This window comes from Penicillium subrubescens (genome assembly GCF_028828155.1).
Source record: "Penicillium subrubescens strain IBT 31985 chromosome Unknown utg000002l_segment0_segment0, whole genome shotgun sequence".
Lineage (NCBI taxonomy): Eukaryota > Fungi > Ascomycota > Eurotiomycetes > Eurotiales > Aspergillaceae > Penicillium > Penicillium subrubescens.
Genome location: NW_026643152.1, coordinates 949,080 through 970,346, shown reverse-complemented (window position 1 = coordinate 970,346; position 21,267 = coordinate 949,080). Strand labels below are relative to the sequence as shown.

The 21,267-nt window shown below is 48.4% G+C and overlaps 9 protein-coding genes across 9 annotated transcripts; 6 read left to right on the top strand and 3 right to left on the bottom strand.

The window, feature by feature from the left end:
• Positions 1-551: 551 nt before the first annotated feature.
• Positions 552-1,149, top strand: N7473_001777 (uncharacterized protein; the record flags this gene model as incomplete). The annotated part of the gene is made up of 2 exons (XM_057147717.1): positions 552-870; positions 932-1,149. Coding segments are annotated over 2 exons (537 nt in total), but the record flags the coding sequence as incomplete, so codon positions are not given.
• Positions 1,150-1,153: 4 nt separating this feature from the next.
• Positions 1,154-1,879, top strand: N7473_001776 (uncharacterized protein; the record flags this gene model as incomplete). The annotated part of the gene is made up of 2 exons (XM_057147716.1): positions 1,154-1,465; positions 1,530-1,879. 2 exons carry the CDS (start codon positions 1,154-1,156, stop codon positions 1,623-1,625), a joined length of 408 nt encoding a protein of 135 aa, XP_057011370.1. The 3' UTR covers positions 1,626-1,879.
• Positions 1,880-2,668: 789 nt separating this feature from the next.
• Positions 2,669-3,523, bottom strand: N7473_001775 (alpha/beta fold hydrolase; the record flags this gene model as incomplete). The annotated part of the gene is made up of 1 exon (XM_057147715.1): positions 2,669-3,523. The coding sequence occupies one exon, from the start codon at positions 3,521-3,523 to the stop codon at positions 2,669-2,671; it is 855 nt and encodes a 284-aa protein (XP_057011369.1).
• A 917-nt stretch (positions 3,524-4,440) lies between these two features.
• N7473_001774 (uncharacterized protein) lies at positions 4,441-4,677 on the top strand (the record flags this gene model as incomplete). The annotated part of the gene is made up of 2 exons (XM_057147714.1): positions 4,441-4,464; positions 4,501-4,677. The coding sequence occupies 2 exons, from the start codon at positions 4,441-4,443 to the stop codon at positions 4,675-4,677; spliced, it is 201 nt and encodes a 66-aa protein (XP_057011368.1).
• Positions 4,678-6,244: 1,567 nt separating this feature from the next.
• N7473_001773 (zinc-binding dehydrogenase) lies at positions 6,245-7,222 on the top strand (the record flags this gene model as incomplete). The annotated part of the gene is made up of 1 exon (XM_057147713.1): positions 6,245-7,222. One exon carries the CDS (start codon positions 6,245-6,247, stop codon positions 7,220-7,222), a length of 978 nt encoding a protein of 325 aa, XP_057011367.1.
• A 2,273-nt stretch (positions 7,223-9,495) lies between these two features.
• Positions 9,496-10,305, bottom strand: N7473_001772 (uncharacterized protein; the record flags this gene model as incomplete). The annotated part of the gene is made up of 1 exon (XM_057147712.1): positions 9,496-10,305. One exon carries the CDS (start codon positions 10,303-10,305, stop codon positions 9,496-9,498), a length of 810 nt encoding a protein of 269 aa, XP_057011366.1.
• Positions 10,306-12,947: 2,642 nt separating this feature from the next.
• On the top strand, positions 12,948-14,597 carry N7473_001771 (Polyketide synthase enoylreductase; the record flags this gene model as incomplete). Its single annotated transcript, XM_057147711.1, has 2 exons — positions 12,948-14,237; positions 14,292-14,597. The coding sequence occupies 2 exons, from the start codon at positions 12,948-12,950 to the stop codon at positions 14,595-14,597; spliced, it is 1,596 nt and encodes a 531-aa protein (XP_057011365.1).
• A 1,082-nt stretch (positions 14,598-15,679) lies between these two features.
• Positions 15,680-17,767, top strand: N7473_001770 (uncharacterized protein; the record flags this gene model as incomplete). Its single annotated transcript, XM_057147710.1, has 1 exon — positions 15,680-17,767. One exon carries the CDS (start codon positions 15,680-15,682, stop codon positions 17,765-17,767), a length of 2,088 nt encoding a protein of 695 aa, XP_057011364.1.
• A 2,407-nt stretch (positions 17,768-20,174) lies between these two features.
• On the bottom strand, positions 20,175-21,078 carry N7473_001769 (uncharacterized protein; the record flags this gene model as incomplete). The annotated part of the gene is made up of 2 exons (XM_057147709.1): positions 20,175-20,725; positions 20,802-21,078. 2 exons carry the CDS (start codon positions 21,076-21,078, stop codon positions 20,175-20,177), a joined length of 828 nt encoding a protein of 275 aa, XP_057011363.1.
• Positions 21,079-21,267: the final 189 nt, after the last annotated feature.

Sequence of the window (21,267 nt, the reverse complement as noted above, 5' to 3'; positions counted from 1 at the left end):
TCCCTCCAACTTCCGCAGGGGATTATTTCACCCCTTTCTCCCCCCCCCAAGCAGGCTACCACACGATCTCTTGATCCTGCCTAACAACGAAGCCCTCAGAAGCTAGATAAATTGTTGGAAACGTTAATCTGATAGGTACTTCTGATCGATTTCATGGCTGCAGCAAATCAGCAGATTTCGGTGGGTGGAGAAAGTCCTTCGTGGCCCGTGCATGATGCGAGAGTGAGGTTGGACTTGGTCGTAATCAAAATTCTGCCGGGTAAATTTGCTTATTAATTATGCATTGGCGAATGGCGTCTATACACCGCCGTAACCCGACCGTTAAGCTTTGCCTGGATCTTATGTCCTTTGCTAGATTCCATGCGGAATCGATGACCTCATGATTGCTAATCTGCGCCCGGGAAGAAGGTAGTAGCGGAGACGTTCAATTCGTCTAACTTCACTTGGAATTCGTCCGTCCGAACGACACAGGAGTGAAAGCGTCCATCATATATTTAGCTCACGTACTTCCATTTTCGACATCACTTGTATTATTGCTTTACCTACCAGACAAGTTTCAAGTTGCTGCCCAGGCACTCCACCACCACCAAAATACCTTTCATCGCGAAAATGGGTCAGAAACAATCCTCATCACAGGTTGTAGTGAAGGTGGAATAGGTGACGCTCTCGCGAAAACCTTCCACAAGAAGTCCCTTAGAGTTTTCGCCAGCGCTCTGAATACCGCCAAAGTCCAACATCTAAAGGACATGGGTCTCGAAATTGTACAGCTCGATGTTACTGACAAAGAGTCAATCAAAAAAGCAGTGTCAACCGTGAAGGCTGCGACCGGTGGATATTTGGATATCCCGGTCAACAACTCGAGCGCAGGAAGTCTCACCCCTTCAAAGCAATTTTTCTCACAAATTGTCTCTAAGTACTAACGGTTTAACAGGTTACAGCATGTCTCTACTGGACTTGGATGTCTCAGTTGCCAAAAATATGTTTAATGTCAACGTCTTTGCTGTCGTCACCGTGACTCAAGCATTTGCACCACCTGAGATCGCCTCGAAAGGAACATTCATCAAACATCGGGTCGGTGGTAGGCAAAATGCCATTCCCATGGCATGGATATTACAACGCAAGCAAAGCTGCAGTTGCTATTATGACTGACTAGATGCGTCTCGAATTCTCTCCCTGGGGAGTCCGCGCAATCCTCGTCACTACTGGCGCAATTAGGACCAAGTTCTTCGACAACCTCCCGAGTGCGCCATGTCTACCCGAGAACTCGCTTTATTACCCTGCAAAGGATGTGATCGAGCCTGCATTGGCTGGAACTGAGGTAGAGAAAAATGTTATGGATGTCACTTACTATGCCGATGTCGTGGTCAACAACGCACTCCGATCAAGCCCCAAGCAGCATCTTTGGTCAGGAGGCGGGGCTTTAATTACTTGGCTGGCTTCAACTTTTGGCTGGTCGACTGTATGGGTAGGCATTTTCCCGTTGATATATGAACTACTGGCCCAATTCAGCCTCGCTAACCTACAGCCAGGATACGTTGCTCCCATCTGTTGCTCATTTGCCGGACGTCAACAACAAGATCCGCGCCGCGGAGAAGGCCGAACAGGATCGACAGAAGGCAAAATAATTACCGTTGGCCCACCTCGATTCGTTGAAAGCAGCACTCGTTTCGTCGCATGTTTTACCGTTCTTTCTCATTACCAGCGTTCATTTTGACGCTCGACTCGAATTATACACTTCCACACAAAGTCCGCCGAAACAGGTCTTTTCCTAGCTCGAATGCTTTGGCGCTGTTTGTTTCTCTGATTATCCCAGTATTCGTTTTGTCACAGCCATTTTGAATGGGCTGGGGAGCCAAACAGAGCGCAAATAGGACTGTGCCCAGTTTTAATCTAGGTTCATCCATCATTTGAGCACGTATCATGCCACGATCGTCAACTGCATTGAAGTAGATCTGCCAGCCTGTTGAAACTGGGATACAGCCCGAAGCAGCTTCAACATGTACATTCAACGATGTAGGGTTCTCGAGCTCCATCGGGGTTGCTGATAATTTCACACAGTGCTGAAGTAAACCCATATGCCAGCATCGAGAACAAGACCATACCGTTATCAACCACGTAAAGTTGCACGGGCATGGTGTTGGGTAGTCAGCCGACCGGAGGATTCTATCGTCTCTTCGCCCAAGAACGATGGAAACGGTAAATTGACTACTTGTAACAGTGGCATTGGATCATCTCAAAGTGTGACGGCGGTGTTCTCAGTCAACGAGATGTCACGAGGCTGAAGGGCCTCTAGTCCAAATCTTCTTTTCGTACCAAACTCTAATTTATAGACTCTGAGCTGGACAGTTCTCAAGGTTGCTGCTCAATCTTGATCAGCAGACTCTGCAACCTCAGATGTCGTAGGCCGCGGTGCTTTCAAGAAAAATGAAAGTGTAGTGATATGCAGAAGAGCTAAGGTAGTTCAATTTCATTAAGACCAAGAAAATGATTTATAGTGAAAGCTGAAGTAATCTAGCAGCAAACACTTGCATCAATCCCTTCCCCCGAGTGATTGTGTTGACTAGCATCATCGCATGATCTGTGCCCTCGGTCCTCGACATGTAGGCACCTGCTACCGAGTCGCCGGCAGATGCGATCCAACAATAGAAGTGATACAATAATCAACAACTCAGTTGTTTAAGAACAGCTCAAGCTCCTTTGCGTAAAGCTCCGGCACCTGGAAGAGATGTCCGTGCCCTGCGTCAGGATAAAGGTGCAGGTGGGCATTGGCGATCTTTTGCTGCAGTATGAAACTGTTTGAAGTGGGCGACATAATGTCCGTATGGCCGTTCGTCACAAGAACTGGGGCCTTGATGTCTGCCAAACGTTCAAAATTGCGAGTATCGGTGGTGAATTTGAAAATCGCAGCGAGCTGCGCCTGTGCCCCGGTCCCGGTAAGGTACGCCTTCCGGGGTTCACCTGCAACGTTGCGCTCGTGGATCCGCTTCCACCAGGCATGGCCGAGGGCGAGGCTGGTCTCGGAGGGATAGAAGAAAAGGTTCATCATGTCATCCTCCGTAGGTGGCTGGTCGTTGTTTGCTCCAGCGCTTTCCAAGACCTCCCGCGGAGGCAAAGCCACACCTTCGCCGATTCCCGGTTGAGTGCCCGATAGGACCAATTTGTTAACAATCTGAGGGTATTCAGATCCAATATGCTGCACGATGCCACCGCCCATGGAGAAGCCAATGAAATCGGCCTCTTGAATTTCAAGCGCAGCAAGAAGGTTGACAACGATCGCAGCCATCTCAGGAATGGAGTCGGGCACGCTTCCTTCGCTGTGTCCAATACCAGCACTGTCGTAGACAATCACTTCGCGGCTTTTGGCGATACTGTTAAACAGAAGCGGATCGAGCGTATCCATGCTACCACGAAGATGGTTGACATAGACCAAAGGCAATGGACTGCTTGCCCCGAAGCGCCGGTAAGCGATTTTCAATCCATTGACGGAGACAAATGAAGTCGGAACGATTTGAAGGGTCGTCATTGTAGTGTTATGTTGTTAGAATCGCAATCGGGAGTGAAGAGGTTTTTTTGAGGATAGATAATGGCGGAAGGGTCTATGTGACAGGGACAGGTTGAATGTTTTATAGGGCAATCTGTCAACCTCCTGACAGCCCGAGACTTCTACGCTGTGTTCCCGTAACTTGATCAATCTCCTAGGTTGCCACAGGACGGTTGTCGGGTCGGTTGAGTGTGAGTTCAGTATCGTCACTAAAGAGGCCCGCACACGAGGCAATGGGATTCCCACTCATCGTCAGCACTTAATCGGCGATTCCATTCCTAGGTTCGGAATCGGGTGGATGAGTGATTGATTGACAGCTAGTCGCACGCTCGGAGTGTCGACTCATCGTTCCCGACCTAGGGTGATGGCCCGAGGCTCCACTCCTATCAGCAGTTCCGTGAGACTCAATTGACTTGGCCGTGGACTGCACTACCGTAATCACCTCGAAGTCCTCAAAGTTAAAACTGGCGAGTCAATGCGGGTCCGTGAATGTCTGCCCGGTATATGCTGGTTTGTAAGCGTCATGAAATGTAATAAATCCGCCACTCTCAATAATATGCCGCTGTTGCAGGCGAACCAAGCTCTTTTTTCTTCGATATTCATGCTGGAAATGCAAGGACCGTGAACTGACCACCTGGTGATCATCACTTGCTCCCTTTGGCCTGAGTTTCATCAGGCCTGTAACCCGTTAGAACAGTCAGCGTTTTCCAGAGAGTAATTATTAAACGCTCTGTTCGCTCGCCACATCAACGTAAGGTTATTTTTCGCAACATTCTTCACATGCACTGCGCGGGACTCCTCCGTCTGTTCAGTACTTGCTTCTCTTCCTCCTCCCATCGACTAAATCGAAGCCGATTTGACAACATTGCCGTTCCACCGACCAGATGAATGCGGTCATCATGCATCGATTCTTGCCCAAGCGGGTGCTGAGTCTCGCTCTCTGTAGTCCGCTTTGACAGGGCGCCCAAGTCAAGGACGTCCCCATTCCAAGCATCACTGACAATGAGGTCTTAGTGAAGGTGCGCGCCGTCGCGCTGAACCCGATCGACTTCAAAGACATCGATTTCATCTCCCCGCGCAACTTCGCCATTGGCTGCGATTATGCGGTAACTCGGGTCGGCAAGAATTCGGGATAGCGCTGGAAAGTGGGAGACCGAATTGCCGGCTTTGTTCACGATGCGCGCAGACACAAACGGCTCCCGCAACTTGGCGGCAAGTGTGTCGGAGACTGGATATGCAGGCGAAGGAATTTGATTCGACACGCCTGGGTCGTAAGACACTAACTCTTGACGCTGCCCTTCCCGGGAAACATGCGAAATTTCTCTACGATAACTTGTCGAGATCCCAGGCGGCGCTTCTAATACAGCTACGCACGCGGGACACAGTTGACTGAACCACTACCTACAGAAAGTAGGCCGAACCTGTCCGTGGTACGCGAGGCTCTCCGGTTCGTGGAGAACACAGGGAGGCTGGTCAGCGAGATAACGTGAAAAAACACCAGTCAGGTGGGAAGATGTATACATGAGTAGATTAGCTTCGGTACATACTTGCTAAGGGGCTACATGCAGCCTTCAGCCGCGGAAAGCCTGAGCAATCAATCTATCAATCAATCAAACGGGCACCCGCCAAGAACCCACGGGCGGGTTTATAAAGGCCAAAACCCGCGGCGGGTTACCCGTGGGCGGGTAAAGAAATTGAAAACCCTGTTACAGGTCAAGAGAAAGATCGAGGATCAAACTGTACCATTCGACGAAGGTATCAAGACTGAGGAGGGAAGAAAGAAGAAGAAGACCAGCAGGGAAGATAGAGAGAGCCTAAATACATGGGCAAACGAGCAAACCTTCCCATCAAAGCAAACAGACACCTGAGGCAGATACCCCGTGAATGGCAGTATCTGAGGTTATTCCCATATCTTCTTCCTTTGTCTTCAACACCACGTCACATTCGTCACAAACCCAACTTAAACCCACGCTTGGCTAGGTCTAGATATAGCAGTGGCAGTTTATTAGGCTACCACCACCACCACTCTGGGCAGAAGGCAGCTACTGTGACTACAAATAGCTATGCCTACTTGCATAGTCAGAGAATGATCATCACACTTGTACTTCAATCCGGGTCTCAACTCGATGCGAGGGGTCAGGGTAAATGAAACCAACCAATCAACCAACCAACCCACTGTTCACGCCGCCAATACTGTACAACCTGGGATCGGAACCATAATTTACCGACGGCGTGACTTTACCCCGAAGGTCCATAACAACTCATCTTCGAGACCTCCGCGTGATGACCACAAGCTCAACCCCGGGGTCCACACTTCCGGTACACTCTGTCCCCCCGACACCCAGACCCCACGAGCATTCCTGAACAAGTGCACGTAGATATGGTGCCCCAGCTCTACTCCGTCAAATAAATCCGAATCGGAGCCTCGGCTCAGAAACTCTGAGATCGTAATTCGCAGTAGAGTATCAATAGTATCAACATGGAATACTGCTAAAGTATATAACAATCCCGAGGCCCTTTCTGGGGTTTGACCTTCTATTTGTTAAAGGGTAGTCCGCCATTTCACGCCCATCTATCCTGCGGAATATCTTGTCTTCATTGTATTTGCAAAGAAAATTCACCGATCCCTCTATTCTACCATTACTTTCTCGACCTTTATACACCAGATCCAGCAATCTACCACCTCAGCACCAGACGGACAATATGATGAAAGCATTTCAATTTTCCAATGTTTCCAAAGGACTCGAGTACAAAGATGTTCGGATCCCGTCCCCAGGGAGTGGTCAAGTGCTTGTTAAAGTCAAGGCAACCGGCCTGTGCCATACGGATTGCAATGTAATCTCTGGCAAGGATGATATGCTTTTTTGGCAACGACCTATAACACTCGGTCACGAGATCGCCGGCACCATTGTTACGCTTGGACCAGATGTGACCGAGTTCAGCATTGGTGAAAGGGTTGTTTCTGGCCTTGGTGTGGACCATCCTCTCACATTTCAAGATGTGACCACCTCCCCCGGGATTGGTTATGATGGTGGATATGCAGAATACGCTGTCTTCAATGTCCCGAAAACATTGCGGATTCCTGACAGCGTGACTTTCGCTCAAGCCGCCGTGGCTACTGACGCCATCGCCACTGCCTATCATGCAATTGTGGTGGAAGGTCGTGTTTCTTCGTCTTCCACCGTTGCTATCATCGGCCTCGGTGGGCTTGGCCTCTCGGCTGTTAGCCTTGCACGTCTCATGGGAGCAAAGGTGTACGGTATTGATATCGACCCCAAGAAATATGTCTCCGCTCTACAATCTGGAGCGTTAACGTGCGCTAAAAGCCTGGATAAGTTTTCGGGAATCCGCTTCGATGTGGTAATGGATTTTGCCGGTGCAGGCGTTACTACCGCTGCAGCGGTGAAGGCCGTGAAGTCTGGTGGACGAATTATCCTTGTTGGCCTTGCGGCCAAAGAGGCTACGCTGTCTACCTACGATTTTGTTGCCCAAGGTGCCCATTTGATAGGATCTGCTGGTTCGTCTGTAGAAGAAGTTAGGGAAGTGCTTGAGCTTATCGCAGCGGGAAAGATTGATCCACTTATTGAGGAAATCCCTTTCGCCGACATTCCAAAGGGGCTCGACAGGCTATCTAACGGCGGCGCACTGGGAAGGTTATATGCTGACCCGAGCAAGGCTTGAATTGCAGTTCCACACCAGATATTTCCAAGTGGGAGAAACATATTGTCGAGAAAATGTGGGGTCTTGCAATACAGTGAGATGGGATTCTCCCATCTGCGTCCCACCTTTCTATGTATTGTGTTTGTATGTAATATGTGGGTAACATTTGGGTGCCAGTATGGTAACTCGAGTACTTGGTTACACCGCCTAGGGATAGCTCAACCTGCCCCTTTTCCTTACTCCTCATAGGTTTTCCTTGCTCAACCTTGGAACCTCATAATGTCGCAGGATATCGGCCAGCAATTTATGACGAACTATCAGCTACGGGTATGCATACGTATGAGAACTAGCGAATTGAGAGATAACGAGTGGATTGATTCTTCTTCCCTAAACATGAGCGGGGGCTCTGTTGAAGTACCCCCATGGGATCAGCGACGGAGCAGACTTTACGTCCGTAACTCCGATGTTGTCAATATGCCTGCGACTACATACAAAGGACCAAAGAAATGTGGGTACTCGATGAATAAGCATATTGCTAGTGGTAAAATACCACTCCCAAGTTCGACAATTTACACCGTGTCAATGTGCCTCGGCCACCCAATTCCAGATTGTCAACCCATTTGCAATATCTCAGATCAGCTCACTGCCCCAGCAGACTACCCTTAGGAAGGCATGGTCTTCCATTTTCTTTTTCATTCATTCAAGACGATTTCCCTTCTCATCGCGTCAACAGGGCCACCGTAGGCATTTGCGGTAGCGTATGGCCCAACTCGCCTATCGCTAGCAAACCAGCATCTCTACGCTTAAAACCTTCATTGCCCTTTTCAAAATGGCAGTAATACAGATAATCTCCGCTGCCCCGACTGTCAGCAACGATATATTCAAAGCAAGGGTGTTAGAGTCATCCCCTGAGGTGATCAGACGGCTCCTCAACACCGTGCAGCCATGCTTATCCCCGCTTTCAAAGGACGGAGATGCAGAGTCTTTTCCTAGAAGCAGCATCTCCTGCCCGCACCAGGGCTAGCAATGCAACGCCTACGCGCTCCACCCACAGACGCAAACTCATTCGCACCCACCAACTTCTTCCTTCAAAAGAATCGCACATAGCCGGTGTACCACTTCCCTTCTTTACCTTAATCTCTCATGTCACAGTCAAGGCCGACCCCGCAAATATTGAGTAATACAAACAACCAGCTGTCTTTACCAGGTCTGTCTTATTCTCGCGAAGAATTGTTGAGGGCTTCAGTATGGTTCCTCATAAGTCATAATGTTGGTATCACCAGCTAGGTTCTGTGTACACAGTTAAGTGGACAGTTTATGCTAAAGCAAAAGTTGATTGATTCGTGTATGATAGATGTTCTTCTCCTAGGTCCTCGTCCAATGCCCCTGAATCTATGCGGCGGGAGCCGCAGCTTAGCAAGATTACGTACAACCTGTCTTTGCTTATTCTGACGGGAGGATATGTCCCGACAATTACACAAGACGTGGGGCAAATGACTAGCAAGTGGAAATGAGAGAGCATCCGTAAACATCTGAACGCAGATGATTAAGGGTTTATTCTGAGAAGCATAGCAAGAATCATGCCGATAGTCGATAGTCTCAGTCTTTGTTGAATCTGGTTTGGGAATATAGTCAGGCTGCAAAGGTCTCGCAAGGGTAGAATAATTTACGCTCAACCAAAATTAATGCATGTGCTATAAGTTCTTGATAGACAAATTGATCTTAAGCTCAACAAAGCACCTTGCCAAAACCAATGCAAAGCGGATCAGTGGAATTGCCTTTTCCCAATTACTTCACACACGTGTGATCGTTCACCTTAGCTGGCATGTGATCGAGCCAGTCAGACTCAGGTCTAGCCTTGCAAGGTTAACATCGACTGGAAATTGAGCTTTTCAACATCAGTTGTCAGACCGGCATACATCTTTTGTCTAATTTGCAGAAGGTAGTTGGCTATCTGCTCATCTGTATGATATGTTTGGTTGTAACAGGCCCTGATAGACAATTTATTACCAAGATCTTCCAAGATAAATTCGTTCGTCGGTTGGGACCGCAGCCATCTAGAAGTCCCGGATTTTGAAAGATCCGTAGCTTTTCGGGAAGACTTTCGAGAGATTCCCAATGAAGCTGGGTAGTATTGCCTTGAAGTATTCTTGAGACAGTGCTGACTCGCATTTCTGTAAATGTGGTACCATCGTGATAAGGGCAGCAGGCTTTCGATGAGCAAGGGACTTATATTCATGTTTAATACGCAAGGCTGTACGTTGAAAATCATCCGACATAGGCACCTGTATAGGCTAAAAGCCAATCCGCAGAGCAGCAGCCCTTGCATTGGCATTGGGAGGCGAGTCGGTACATCTTTCTCGAAAACTGAAAATAAGAACGGTTGAATGGACCATGCTTTCAGAATTGGGGCTAATTCTCTTTCCGGCATGGAGAAGTGCTGCATGCACAAAAGCAGTGATCCCCAAATTCTGTTTTTGGGCTTGATCCAGAAGCTCAGATGTTTCGTTTTCGGAAAACTGGAGAGATTGTGTCTTGCCTGCTCCAGGTGGGTGCGTGTTATTAAAGGAAGGTATTTCGAACGCCTCTCCTTCTGCTCGTGGCTGGGGCAAAGACGAGACAAGATTCGAGGACCAGGAATCTTCCAAGGCGGTTATTCCCGCAGCGTCGAATGCACTAGAAGCAAGGTTGTGTACTTCCGTACCCCAAGGTTCATTCACAATTCCTCCACCCAAGTTCAATCGCCGGATCTCAGTAAAGAGATCTTGTACCATGTTCACAACCGCTTGTCCATCCCCATGCATGTGATCCATGCGCAGAATTAATCTTTTCTTGCCAGGGAAGTAGTAGAGTACAGGCGACTGGGCAGCAGGTGCGATACTGAGGTCTTGACAGCCTTGTACTTCCGCATGCGAATCACACTCTTTAACGATGAAAGTCTTCTCCAGCCAATTTTCAATATCCTCTTCACTTTTGAGAGCCATATACCGGAATTCCTTTTGGCCGACTTCAGTGGCAAGAGAAGGATGGAGATAACGCAGTCTGATCCATGCTTTTTGGATCGTCTCCGGAATGTTATTTGCATCGTTATGGATGGTTTCCATTCCAACGCTGGCCACGATGTCGAGGCTCCGAGACTCTGGTCTGGCCGGATCATGACAAAAGAACGAAAAGATCTGTTCAAAAGGATCAAATGACCTAATATACTGGCCGTTGTTGACTTCTTTCCATTTGACTGATTTTGAACAAGGATTCAGGATCTTTCACTCTGGCTTGTTGTGACTGGTAATTTTCCAGTAGTGTTTGCAAAAGTGGAAAAACGAGTTGGGATCGCTTTGATAGCAGGAAATTTCTGGAAAAGCATAAAACGCGGTGATCTCAGCAGGATTAACATGGTGTCATCTGGTTGAAAGGAAAGTCGTACCAGGTTTCGTGTTTATCGCATTCCATTGCGGCATTTTGGCCTCTCGGCACGCCAACGTGCTTGAGACTTGGTAAGCCCAACATGGGTTTGGAAAGTGGCAACGAATCAGCTAGAAGGCCCAGAAGAAGATGAAGTTGCTAAAGAGGACTGGGTCACTTCAAGTGTGCTACACGACACTTACTCGGTGTAACCATGATTGTTGTCATGCACGTTCGACTCAATCTAGTAGTTCCGGATAGCCCCTGTCCGAACGATAGGCAGGTCAGTTTCTGACCTATCCGAAAGGGCACCTAATCGGCACACTAACTTACATGATACTTAGTAAACCCAACATATTTTTGGAAAGTGGCAAAGAATCAGCTAGAAGCCCAGGAGAGGATAAATAGCAGAAGCATGCCAGTACGGAATGGACGTGTTATCGCATCAGACTCACTAAAACTCTTCAAAGCAGCTCTGAAGGCCATTATTATTTGAAATCTTCATTGGCTCCCCAGAGAGTTATCGTTTGGCTTTCAATACAGTTCATATCCTACCGGCTATGCCATCTTATGGCTTCTAATTAATTTAAAGCGCAAAGATGACAACAATGAATTCAAAGAGAATGAACGGGACTCACGGGGTACTAGAGATCCCGACGATGCAGTGGGCACAGGTGTTTGAAAAGAAAGCTTCAGGTAAATACTGCGATGTATCCTCAATCGTATCTTGGTTCAAGAATTGTGCTAAATACTATAGCTTTGATGTACACTCAAATTCGAGTGCCATCAATTTCCTTTGAGGAGATATTAGTTCAAATCCAATATTCAGGAGTGTGTCATACTGATTTGCACGCATGGAAAGGTTTGACTCAGGGATAGACGTAGAGAATATCTTCGGTTAACTTAGAACAGGAGATTGGCCCATTGAAACCAAGAAGAATTTGGTTGGTAAGTCAGCTTCTATACTCTGGAATCACTTGATAAATATTCTCACTACGGGCAGGTGGCCATGAAGGAGCCGGGGTGGTAGTTGCCCGAGGGGACAACGTCAGTCGAGTATCAGTTGGAGATCGAGTTGGGGTACAGGTAATCCTCATTTCTGAAAATTTTCAATCACGAAATTTCTCGATGTTGACATAAGATGGTTGATACACAGTGGATTAATGAAACTTGTGGAAGTTGCGAGTTCTGCAACGATGGTGACCAGCAACTCTGTCCCAATGCCAAAAATTCTGGTTATACTGTTAATGGTACATTTCAGCAGTATTGTGTCTGTAAAGCAACGAATGCTGTTCGCATACCGGACGAAGTTTCTTTGGACGAAGCTGCCCCTGTCAGTCAGAATCTACTTGATATGGCTCAGTTAACGTTGATGTTGCTGACGTCAGTGATGATCAGATTCTTTGTGCTGGAGTGACGGTATACAAAGCACTAAAAGAAAGTCATCTCAAACCAGGACAGGTTGTTGGTAATACTACCAATCTCATAGCACATTCATTATTGCGTCTAATCAAGGACCACAGCTATTGCCGGAGCCGGTGGGGGCCTCGGTACCCTCGCTTGTCAGTATGCCAAAGAACTTGGATATCGTGTACTAGCGCTTTCGACAGGGTCCAGCAAGCAAGCTATGCTGGTGGAAGAGATTGGAGTTGACTACTTCGTGGACTATATCGCCTCCCAAGAGAATCTGATTCCTGAAATTCAGGAACTTACGGGGGGAGGACCTCATGCTGCCATTGTGGTCGCATCAGTAGAGTGGCCAATTGGTCAGGCTATTCAGGCAAGCTCCTTGAGATTGACATACTGTCTTGCCTTTGAACTAATCTTGTACCTAGTACGTCCGGCCAAAAGGAACGGTCGTCGTTGTCGGTCTACCTAAGAATGCCGTCATTAAGGCTGATCTATTTTCGACGGTCTTGAAGCAAAAAATAGTGAAGGGGTCGTACGTCGGAAGCCCTGCTGAGACCGAAGAGGCACTGGCAATCTATGCGAAGAAGCGCTTTCCTATTCAGTATCAAACAGTTTCCCTTGAAGAGCTTCCCGCAGTCTTTGAGAAAATGGAGCAGGGCAAGATGCAAGGACGAACTGTGCTGAAAATTCCTAGTCCCCAGACGATGGTGAATGATCTAATAGAGAAAACCCCAAAATTTCGTCCCAACGAATATAACATTGGGACATTGCTGGCATCGCGGCTGGAAGAGATTGGGATCAAGGATTATTTTGTCGTTCCCGGTAAGGCTCGGCCCGCGAGAGGTTCTGACTCTGAGGACCATGCTGACTGGGCTCCTAAGGGGACTTTAACCTGACTCTCATCGACCAAATTCTGAAAAACCCCAACCTCCGGATGGTGGGCTGCTGCAATGAATTGAATGCCGGCTATGCTGCCGATGGGTACTCACGATCATCTCCAGCTCGGGCTGCAGTTGTATTTGTCACCTTCATGGTAGGAGGGCTGTCGCTGCTCAACGCAATTGCCGGTGCATATTCCGAACGACTGCGGGTCATTGTTGTCTCCGGGGCTCCTCCAACCGACACATTTGGACAAGATTGTTTGATTCATCATACGACTGGGCTGAAAGAACGAGACCAGGCAATCCGAATGTTTGAGCATGTGACTACAGCTTCCGTCCGTCTGGATCTCAAAGCAAATCCGGCATCTGTCCTGGATCAGGCACTTCTCCGTTGTCTTGAGAACTCACTTCCGGTTTATATCGAGCTCCCGGCTAATCTTGCCGAGTACCCATGCGACATTCCCAGACCGCTCATCCTCTCGCGACAACGAGGATCTCTACCTAGTCTAGTTCAAGACGCATTAGATCTCTTTACCAGGTACTGGAGGGAAGCACAAAGCCCGGTAATACTTGTTGGACCACTTGCGCGACACGGCCTACCCCGGGATACTCTGCTTTCTTTTATCGAGAAGTTAGGATGTCCTGTGTTCTGCCAGCCCGACGCCAAGTCCCTAGTCCCTGAAGAACATCCCCAGTTTCAGGGTACTTTCTGGGGGTCAATTTCGGACCCAGCATGCATTGATGTGGTGATGAATTCTGACTTGTGGGTTGGGATCGGGACACGTTCGTCCGATTACAACCTGGTAAAGAGGCCCACCCCCCCGATGTTAGATCTAAGCCCTGATCATCTTCGGGCACCGAAGGGTAATTTGATCAGTCCTGCCACAATGGCTGATCTATCGGAGCGTATTGTCCTTTCCAATCTCACCGGCTACTGCATGGAGAGCCACAATTCCGCCAGCCATGAGGTAACCCCCTCGAACGGGACAAGTATGGAGAGCTCTATTAGCCAGCCCCTAACGAGAGCAGGAATTTTGAAGTCAATCCAGTCTTTACTACAACCTAATGATACCCTGATAGCGGAAACTGGTGACAGCTGGTTCAATGCGCAGATGATCAAACTCCCGCCCAGGGTAGACTATCAAATGCAGATGTTATATGGTTCTATCGGATGGAGTTTACCAGCAGCAATGGGTTCTCAACTTGCCCGGCCAGAAGGGCGTTCTGTCTTAATGATTGGGGACGGGAGCTTCCAAATGACAGCTCAGGAGTTGAGCACGATGATTCGATTGAAAATGAACTCCGTGATTTTCATCTTCAATAACATGGGATACAGAATTGAGGTAAGAGTCTCGAGGCCAGCTTTGGATCAACAACTAATTATCCGAATTTATCAGAGTGCAATCCACGACGGTCCATATAATTACGTCAGCAATTGGAACTATGCTCTCTTTGCGGAGACCTTGTGCAATATATCCCACAGCCCTGGAAACGGGAACAACTATCTGACAGATGTGGAAAGAAGAGACCAAAACAATCCAGCTCTATTTGCGATGCGCATCAGGACCCACGACGATTTACTATTGGCGGTGGATCGTGTTCTGAGTGAGTCAAATAAGCTGGCAGTTCTCGAGTGCTGCATTCATCCCTGGGATATAAGTGAAGCTTTAGCTCGATTTGGTCAGGCTGTCGGCCAAAAATAATGGTCAGCATACCAGAATGCAGTGCCATGGCATCTGCTAGACCCTCAGCTATGGTTCTTGAGAGTATTCGATGTTTACGTACATAGTTTACCTCCTTTAAATCCTTTTTCCAGAATCTTCAAGCAAATACGACCATCAAACCCCATATAGATTGAGTGTGAGGCCCGCCCGTGCTCCCTTGTAGGGCGGTAATGTGTCAGTATATTGCAATGCTGGGTTCTATATGTAGAAGGGAGATGGGAGGGACAAATTGAGTCTTGACTGCGAGAGAGATGACGAGCTACCACCAGAGGCAAGCAACTGACTCTTGCGAGGCAGTTGTAGGAGGAAGAATCCTCCGTAATGCCGGTGTAGATGTCAGTCTACAGGCGCTTATCTTCCTCGATGGTAAGTATCATGTTACTGCTACAAACCTCTGTTCTCTGCTAGGGGCATCGGCTAATTTCTTGCTAATCTCTTGCAGGTAATCCTTCCAAGCCTACGATGCTAGGTATGTATGGGTGTCTAGCCAAGGTCGCAAATCTCTCTGACAATGGCTTCTAGGCACTTTGTTGCTCTTGCTATGGAGATGGATCGGACCAACCCACTGTTTCTCGAGCCAGTAGATGACTTGCTAACAGTATGAAACCTCACAGATTGATCATGGGATCTACCATAAGCAACTTAACTGTGCAAGCGCATAGCACATCCTTGACGTTGGAAACGGCAAGGGCATTTGGGTGATATAACTGAGTACCAAATTCCCACTGTAATGACAAAATAATCTCTCTGACCAGACCCAGTGATGTTGCTGATATGTCCCCGCGGGTACGGCGGTGTACAGCGGCCATTCTCTGTTAGGATTCTCCCTTCCCATTCGGGTTAGCGCCCGACGTAGTCAGCTATATTAGGAGTCAGTCCCCCAATAAGAGCGCGGTGTGCTTCCCGATTCCAACAGGTTATGACCCCTATGTTGACAATTCCTATGTGCTATATTGCATTTTGAGACGTTACCCGGTCTGATCAATAGATACGGATCACCCTGTCTTCATTCTCAATTTTGACGGCGATATCTGAAGTTTGCGCCGACAGTCGCACCAACCATGCCGCGAGGAAGACAGCCCTCGGGACCTAAATCCAGGGCCCAACACGATATACCCCCTGAGAGTGACCATACAGACCTAGACGATGGACGGAACCTACCCCTACCACCATCTCCGAGTCAAGAGACGAACGATACAGACATCAAGATGATGCTGACTCAATTGACTGCTAGCGTTTATTCTCTCATGCAAAATCAAGCGGAACAGGGGCGCAGACTCGATGCGTTGTCGCAATCGACGGCCCGAGATACCCCCGAATCATTATATCCATCTCCGAGAACAGAGGATCGAACTATGGATCCCAACCTGCGGATCGACGATACACATTCCCAGGCCGTGGTTGACCGAGAAGAAGCTCTCATCGAAAAGGAGCTACAGAAGCTCCGCCGCAGCATCAAGGATCGTTGGACACCCAAACCAACAACTCTCAATTTGACCAATTTCATCTCCTGGAGAACCAATATTCTCAAAGATGCCGCCTTTATCAAAGCCCACGGTATTTCCGCCCGTGATATCCTGACTAAGGGGCAACAACAACCCCCAGATTTCTATGGCAGACTGAAACGAGAAATCTGGAGAGCAATGGATGATGCTTTACATGCTCGCATCCTTCAATCACTGAGTGTCGACGTACACAATATCCTACCATCCGAACTTGCAGAGAATGCTGCCACGTTGTGGGCGTCTGTGGTTACCAATTTTGGCATGACCAGGGCGCAGGAGCGGTACAATCTTCTTCGCGATATGTGCGCGTTGAAGCTGGAAGGGTCGGACTATATGGCATATCAGACTCAGTGGCTCCATTATATGGCAACGCTACGCAACCTTAGCGTCACAGTCGAAGACGTGATGCATGACATGTTCCTTCTTGGTCTTGGGAACTGGCAATCGCAATTTGTCAAGACCAAGCTCGACGAATTCTTCGCATCTGGAGGCAACGGTGAACCAATTGTGAACCTTAACCTCAAACAATTGATGACGGCTCTACAATATCGAGCCAACACACAGGATCCAAGGAAGAAGGGCCAGCCTCCGACTCCGAACGGGTCCACGCCCACATCCATCGAAAGGCCGAGAACACCGGAGAAATCAGACTCCGATCGACCTCCGAAATTGAAGCCGCGCTGCGACTACTGTTTATCTTCGAGAGCAATACATGAGACTGCTCGCTGCTGGTGTAAGCATCCAGACCAGGCACCGACGACATGGCTCTCAGACTATGCTGATTTCGTCCGCCGCACTCGCGAGCGGAACGGAGATCCAATCCCTGATATTCCAGGCCTTACGGCCGACATGCAAGCTCAGGCCAAGGCTTCTATCTCTGCTGGCAGTCTCCAGTCTGCTAATTGGTATCTTGACACTTGTGCGAGCTATCACGTTGTCTCGGACCGAAAGCTTTTTACTTCTTATGCCCCGCTCGGAAGGCATGGAGAAGGAGTTAGATCAATCTGGGGAGACATGAGACATCCTATTGGTATTGGTACTGTCGACATGAAGCTGGATGGCATGACTATCACTCTGAAAGATGTCCGCTATATTCCTGGAGCAGATTCACATCTTGTATCCGAGGCGGGATCACATGATCAGGGCTTTACCATTGGCAAGAGTCCAGTGTCCCCATTTCACTACACCTTAGAGGACTCATCGAACCAGCGATTCTTCGCCGTCAGGGACTCTAACCATATCTACAAACTCACCGGTAACGAACCAGCGGAGGTCTCTACTCAGACTTTCGCTACGGTGGGTGCATCATCAACAACAACAACAACATCATCATCATCATCATCATCATCAATATCATCAACATCTGCACCATCCGCAATATCTGCACCATCTGCAACATCTGCAACATCTGCATTATCTATCTCACCTGATATCTATTTGACCTCCGATGAGCCCATAACGAGTGGTGGCGAACAGCAGCTAATAGACGCGCTCTATCTTTACAACCAGCCTGGTAGTAGAGTGATGATCACACGCGACAAGACACAGCCGCCCTGTCGAATAGGCCTTCAAGCAAATGATCAACCCGACTCGTATTGGCGAGAAGGACATGGCAGCCAACGGCTTCCTGAAGCTGCTGGCTGAGGAACCATTCAGGATATTCAGGAACCAGATTGGGTTCTCCTGATTGGACGGATCGAAATGGCTGCGTTCTGGATTGGGGATATTTTTGCTTCTGTATTTTTGCTTCCTGTGTCGGTTCGAGGGGGGGTGTTAGGATTCTCCCTTCCCATTCGGGTTAGCGCCCGACGTAGTCAGCTATATTAGGAGTTAGTCCCCCAATAAGAGCGCGGTGTGCTTCCCGATTCCAACAGAGAATGGCCGCTATACACCGCCGTATACGGGCCCCACCAGGCAGCTGAGCTTTTGTCCCCCCCACACAGTCTGACTCGTGTTCGGTACATCAAGATGGTCACGCGCCTCTGATGCCAAATTCTCCTCGCCAAGCACAAAGCGGACATGTTTGCTACCCATCTCATAGGCCCGAGGAACGCCTTGGCTGGTTCCTGGAACTACATGGATCCAAGGAGATCAAATTCGTATTTTGTCTTGAAACATTCTTATAGATATGGGGGAAAACTCTATCACATTGCCACATACCCGTGGCACTGACCACCCTACCCCTACTGGGTTAGGGTGGTCCAACTTCCAACGCACATTTCCCCCCCATTTCCTACCTTCGCACACACGTTATCCGCCACCACCATGAGCAATTCTTACGAGGAAGAAGAGAATCGAATCAAGGAGGCCTTAGAGGTCTATAAAAGTAGTAAAAATCAAAAAACTTGCTGCTTTGGCGCGCGAATATCGCGTATACTACTCGCGCGATCGGGTAGCTAATCTACCTATGTCTGAATATTTACACCCTTAGTGAGCTATCCCCTTCAGTATCTTCGGAAAATAGGCCAAAAGGCTCAAATAGACGATCAACCTCACTACCAGCAAGGGCCTTTTTCCTTAATTCATCGATTCTTTCCTCCTCCTCAGCAAGCTTTTCCGCACGCTGTTTCGCATTCTCTCTGCGTACCCGCCGAACCCACTGCTGATTCTCCTCCTCAGGGCGTATAGCAATGCGCGAATTAGCATCCTTTGTAGTAAGCACCTTAGCCTTAGTAATTTGCCTTCTCGAGCGATTAGTATTGGTGTATTCGTTGCGAATTCTGTTAACCTTGGCGAGGAGAGAGTCCTTTAAAATAAGCTCTTCGAATCGAGGCTCTGTCGCGTCTTCGAGGCGAGTAATCCGCCGTTCCATTTTTTGAACTCTCTCGACTAAATCTGTTGGGCTCTGGGCTACTTTACGTAGCTTTTGGAAGCTTTTTTTAACGCTCCGAGGGGTGTTTGGTTCTTCAATTGAGCTTGAGGATAGGGCAACTGAGATATCCCGACATTCGCGCGAAGGCTGTGGCAGTTTCCCACGCGCATTATCCTTAAAAAATTTGATCGAAGCCCTTAAGCGGCACAAATTCATGCTCCTCTCGCCAGTAAGCGGTTTAACCACTAAATCGGGATTAAATGGGTAAATCCCTCGCTTCCTGAAGCTTCCCCGATTGTTGTTGTGTATGGCTGCTCATGATTGCTTGGTGAACTGGGTAACTCCGTAACTGTGGAACCTACCGCAACTAGGTAGGACAAGACACCCCGCGGACACTTAACGTTGCCTATTCAACCATCATATTGATGAGTTACTTGCACTCCAGTTTGAGAAATACAGCATGTAGCGGTTGAAAACTGTCAACCCCAATGGGTTGCTCCTCGTACCGCAACAAGTAGTGTGTGCCATGACAAGTTCACGCTTACCCAAAGCAACACTTTTGTATGGTGATCACCAGCCATTTCTGTTGAGATTAGGCACCAGGATTTTCAACATCTCAAGGACCTCAGTTATACTGTAAGCTCAGGAGTATTTCAACCCCCCTGGGCGCCCCCATTGCATGTAATGGGAATCAATCATCTTTCAAATTCACTAAAATCTCCCCTTTGATTCCGTTGCTCTGATAAGCCCTCCAAGTACTCCGTAGCTGTCACAAAGTTGATACCACTGTTCTGGGTCACGGGGCCCAAAGCCTAAGCCTTCCCACCACAGCTTCCCAACCACGGACACATATCTCCAGACTTAAAGCCTGCCTGGACGCAGATCCACAGGGTGAGTCCTTTCATCCTTCCAGGCGTCGGAGTGTTCAAGATACCCAAACGCACGTGACTTGAAACGCCGCAATTTTGTGAAGACAACGGAGGCTTATTTTAAATATTGCGATTTTGGCATGGTGACGCAGTCCCTCTGCAACTGCTACGCCGCCAGAAAGGCCAGATCCAGTTGCAATTCCCGAGATTTAGTATTTGGCTTATGGTAATTGCGAGAAAGAATATATTGATGAGGACTACTCTTCCTAATCTGCGTATTATCGACCATCCTCACGATCATGAGACGCTCTTCGAAGCCAACAGTAATGTTTCTAGGCTGTCTAACCTGCCAATATATCTATCTAAAGACTTATTCATGTAGTTCCGGGGTATGCTTTTCTGCGCCGAGCTCGCATGGCTCACAAGGTGCTTCCCTGGTTCCTATTACCTGGCTCGGACGATACCCAGTCAAGTTCCTGGTTGCGTCCTGGTAGTCGCCAATAGTCTTGGATTGGCGTCGCACTCGAAGGCAATAGAACATTAAGACCGACACAGCCAGTATCAAAGGCACACCCAGGCCTACACCTAGTCCTACTCCAAGGTCAAGTACTGACTTATATGAGGTATTTTTGGCCGAAGATGACACAGAAGTTTGCGTTGAGGAAGGTGATGAGGATGTAGTGGACGGGATATTGGTCGAAGAGCTAGTCGAGTTGGTCGTAGAGCCAGATATGTCGGTTGACGAGATAGAGGAGACGCCGTTCTGGGCCACTGTCACATTGACACCAGAGTCTCCCTCCCACACCCATGTTTCCACATTCTGCTCACAGGCAGTCTTGCCATCGACTGCAGTGCTGCAAGTGAAATTGCCCCTCGCAGTGCCAGAGCATGTCAGGAGATTAGCCCACTGGTCCGTGATTGCTATAAAGAACATAGAAGCACATCGTTAGCATTTGAATAGACCCGGCCGCAAGTTGCCGTGGCATATCATACGTACTGGTATAACATGCATGCGGACAATCGGCGATCGGCCATGATGAATCCGTGCAGGCACCGCGGTATGCAATGTTGTATCTTGCCGCATAACAGAGACCATTCGAGAGACAGGCCTCGCCTTTGAGGCAGCAAACCTTGCTATCAGGACAGGAAACATAGCTTCCAGCAGCATCACCATTGGGCCAGTAACATTCTGCCGTCGTCGAAGGGAGGAGAACCGCCAGAAAGAGAGCTGCTCGTATCGCCAGGTGAGTTTGAGAATCCCAGAAACTTGACATTGATGCAAAATTTTTGCCGGCAGGGCTTGCTTGAGAAATGGGTCACAAATATATACTCCCTACATTTAATGGAGTAGCCCCCAGTTTCCCTCTTTTCTGACTAACTTTCTCTCCAGCAATCGATTAACCTCCTGTAAGCGGACATGATCAGAGGGCACATCCTCTCTTTGTCCGGAATTTATTGAACTT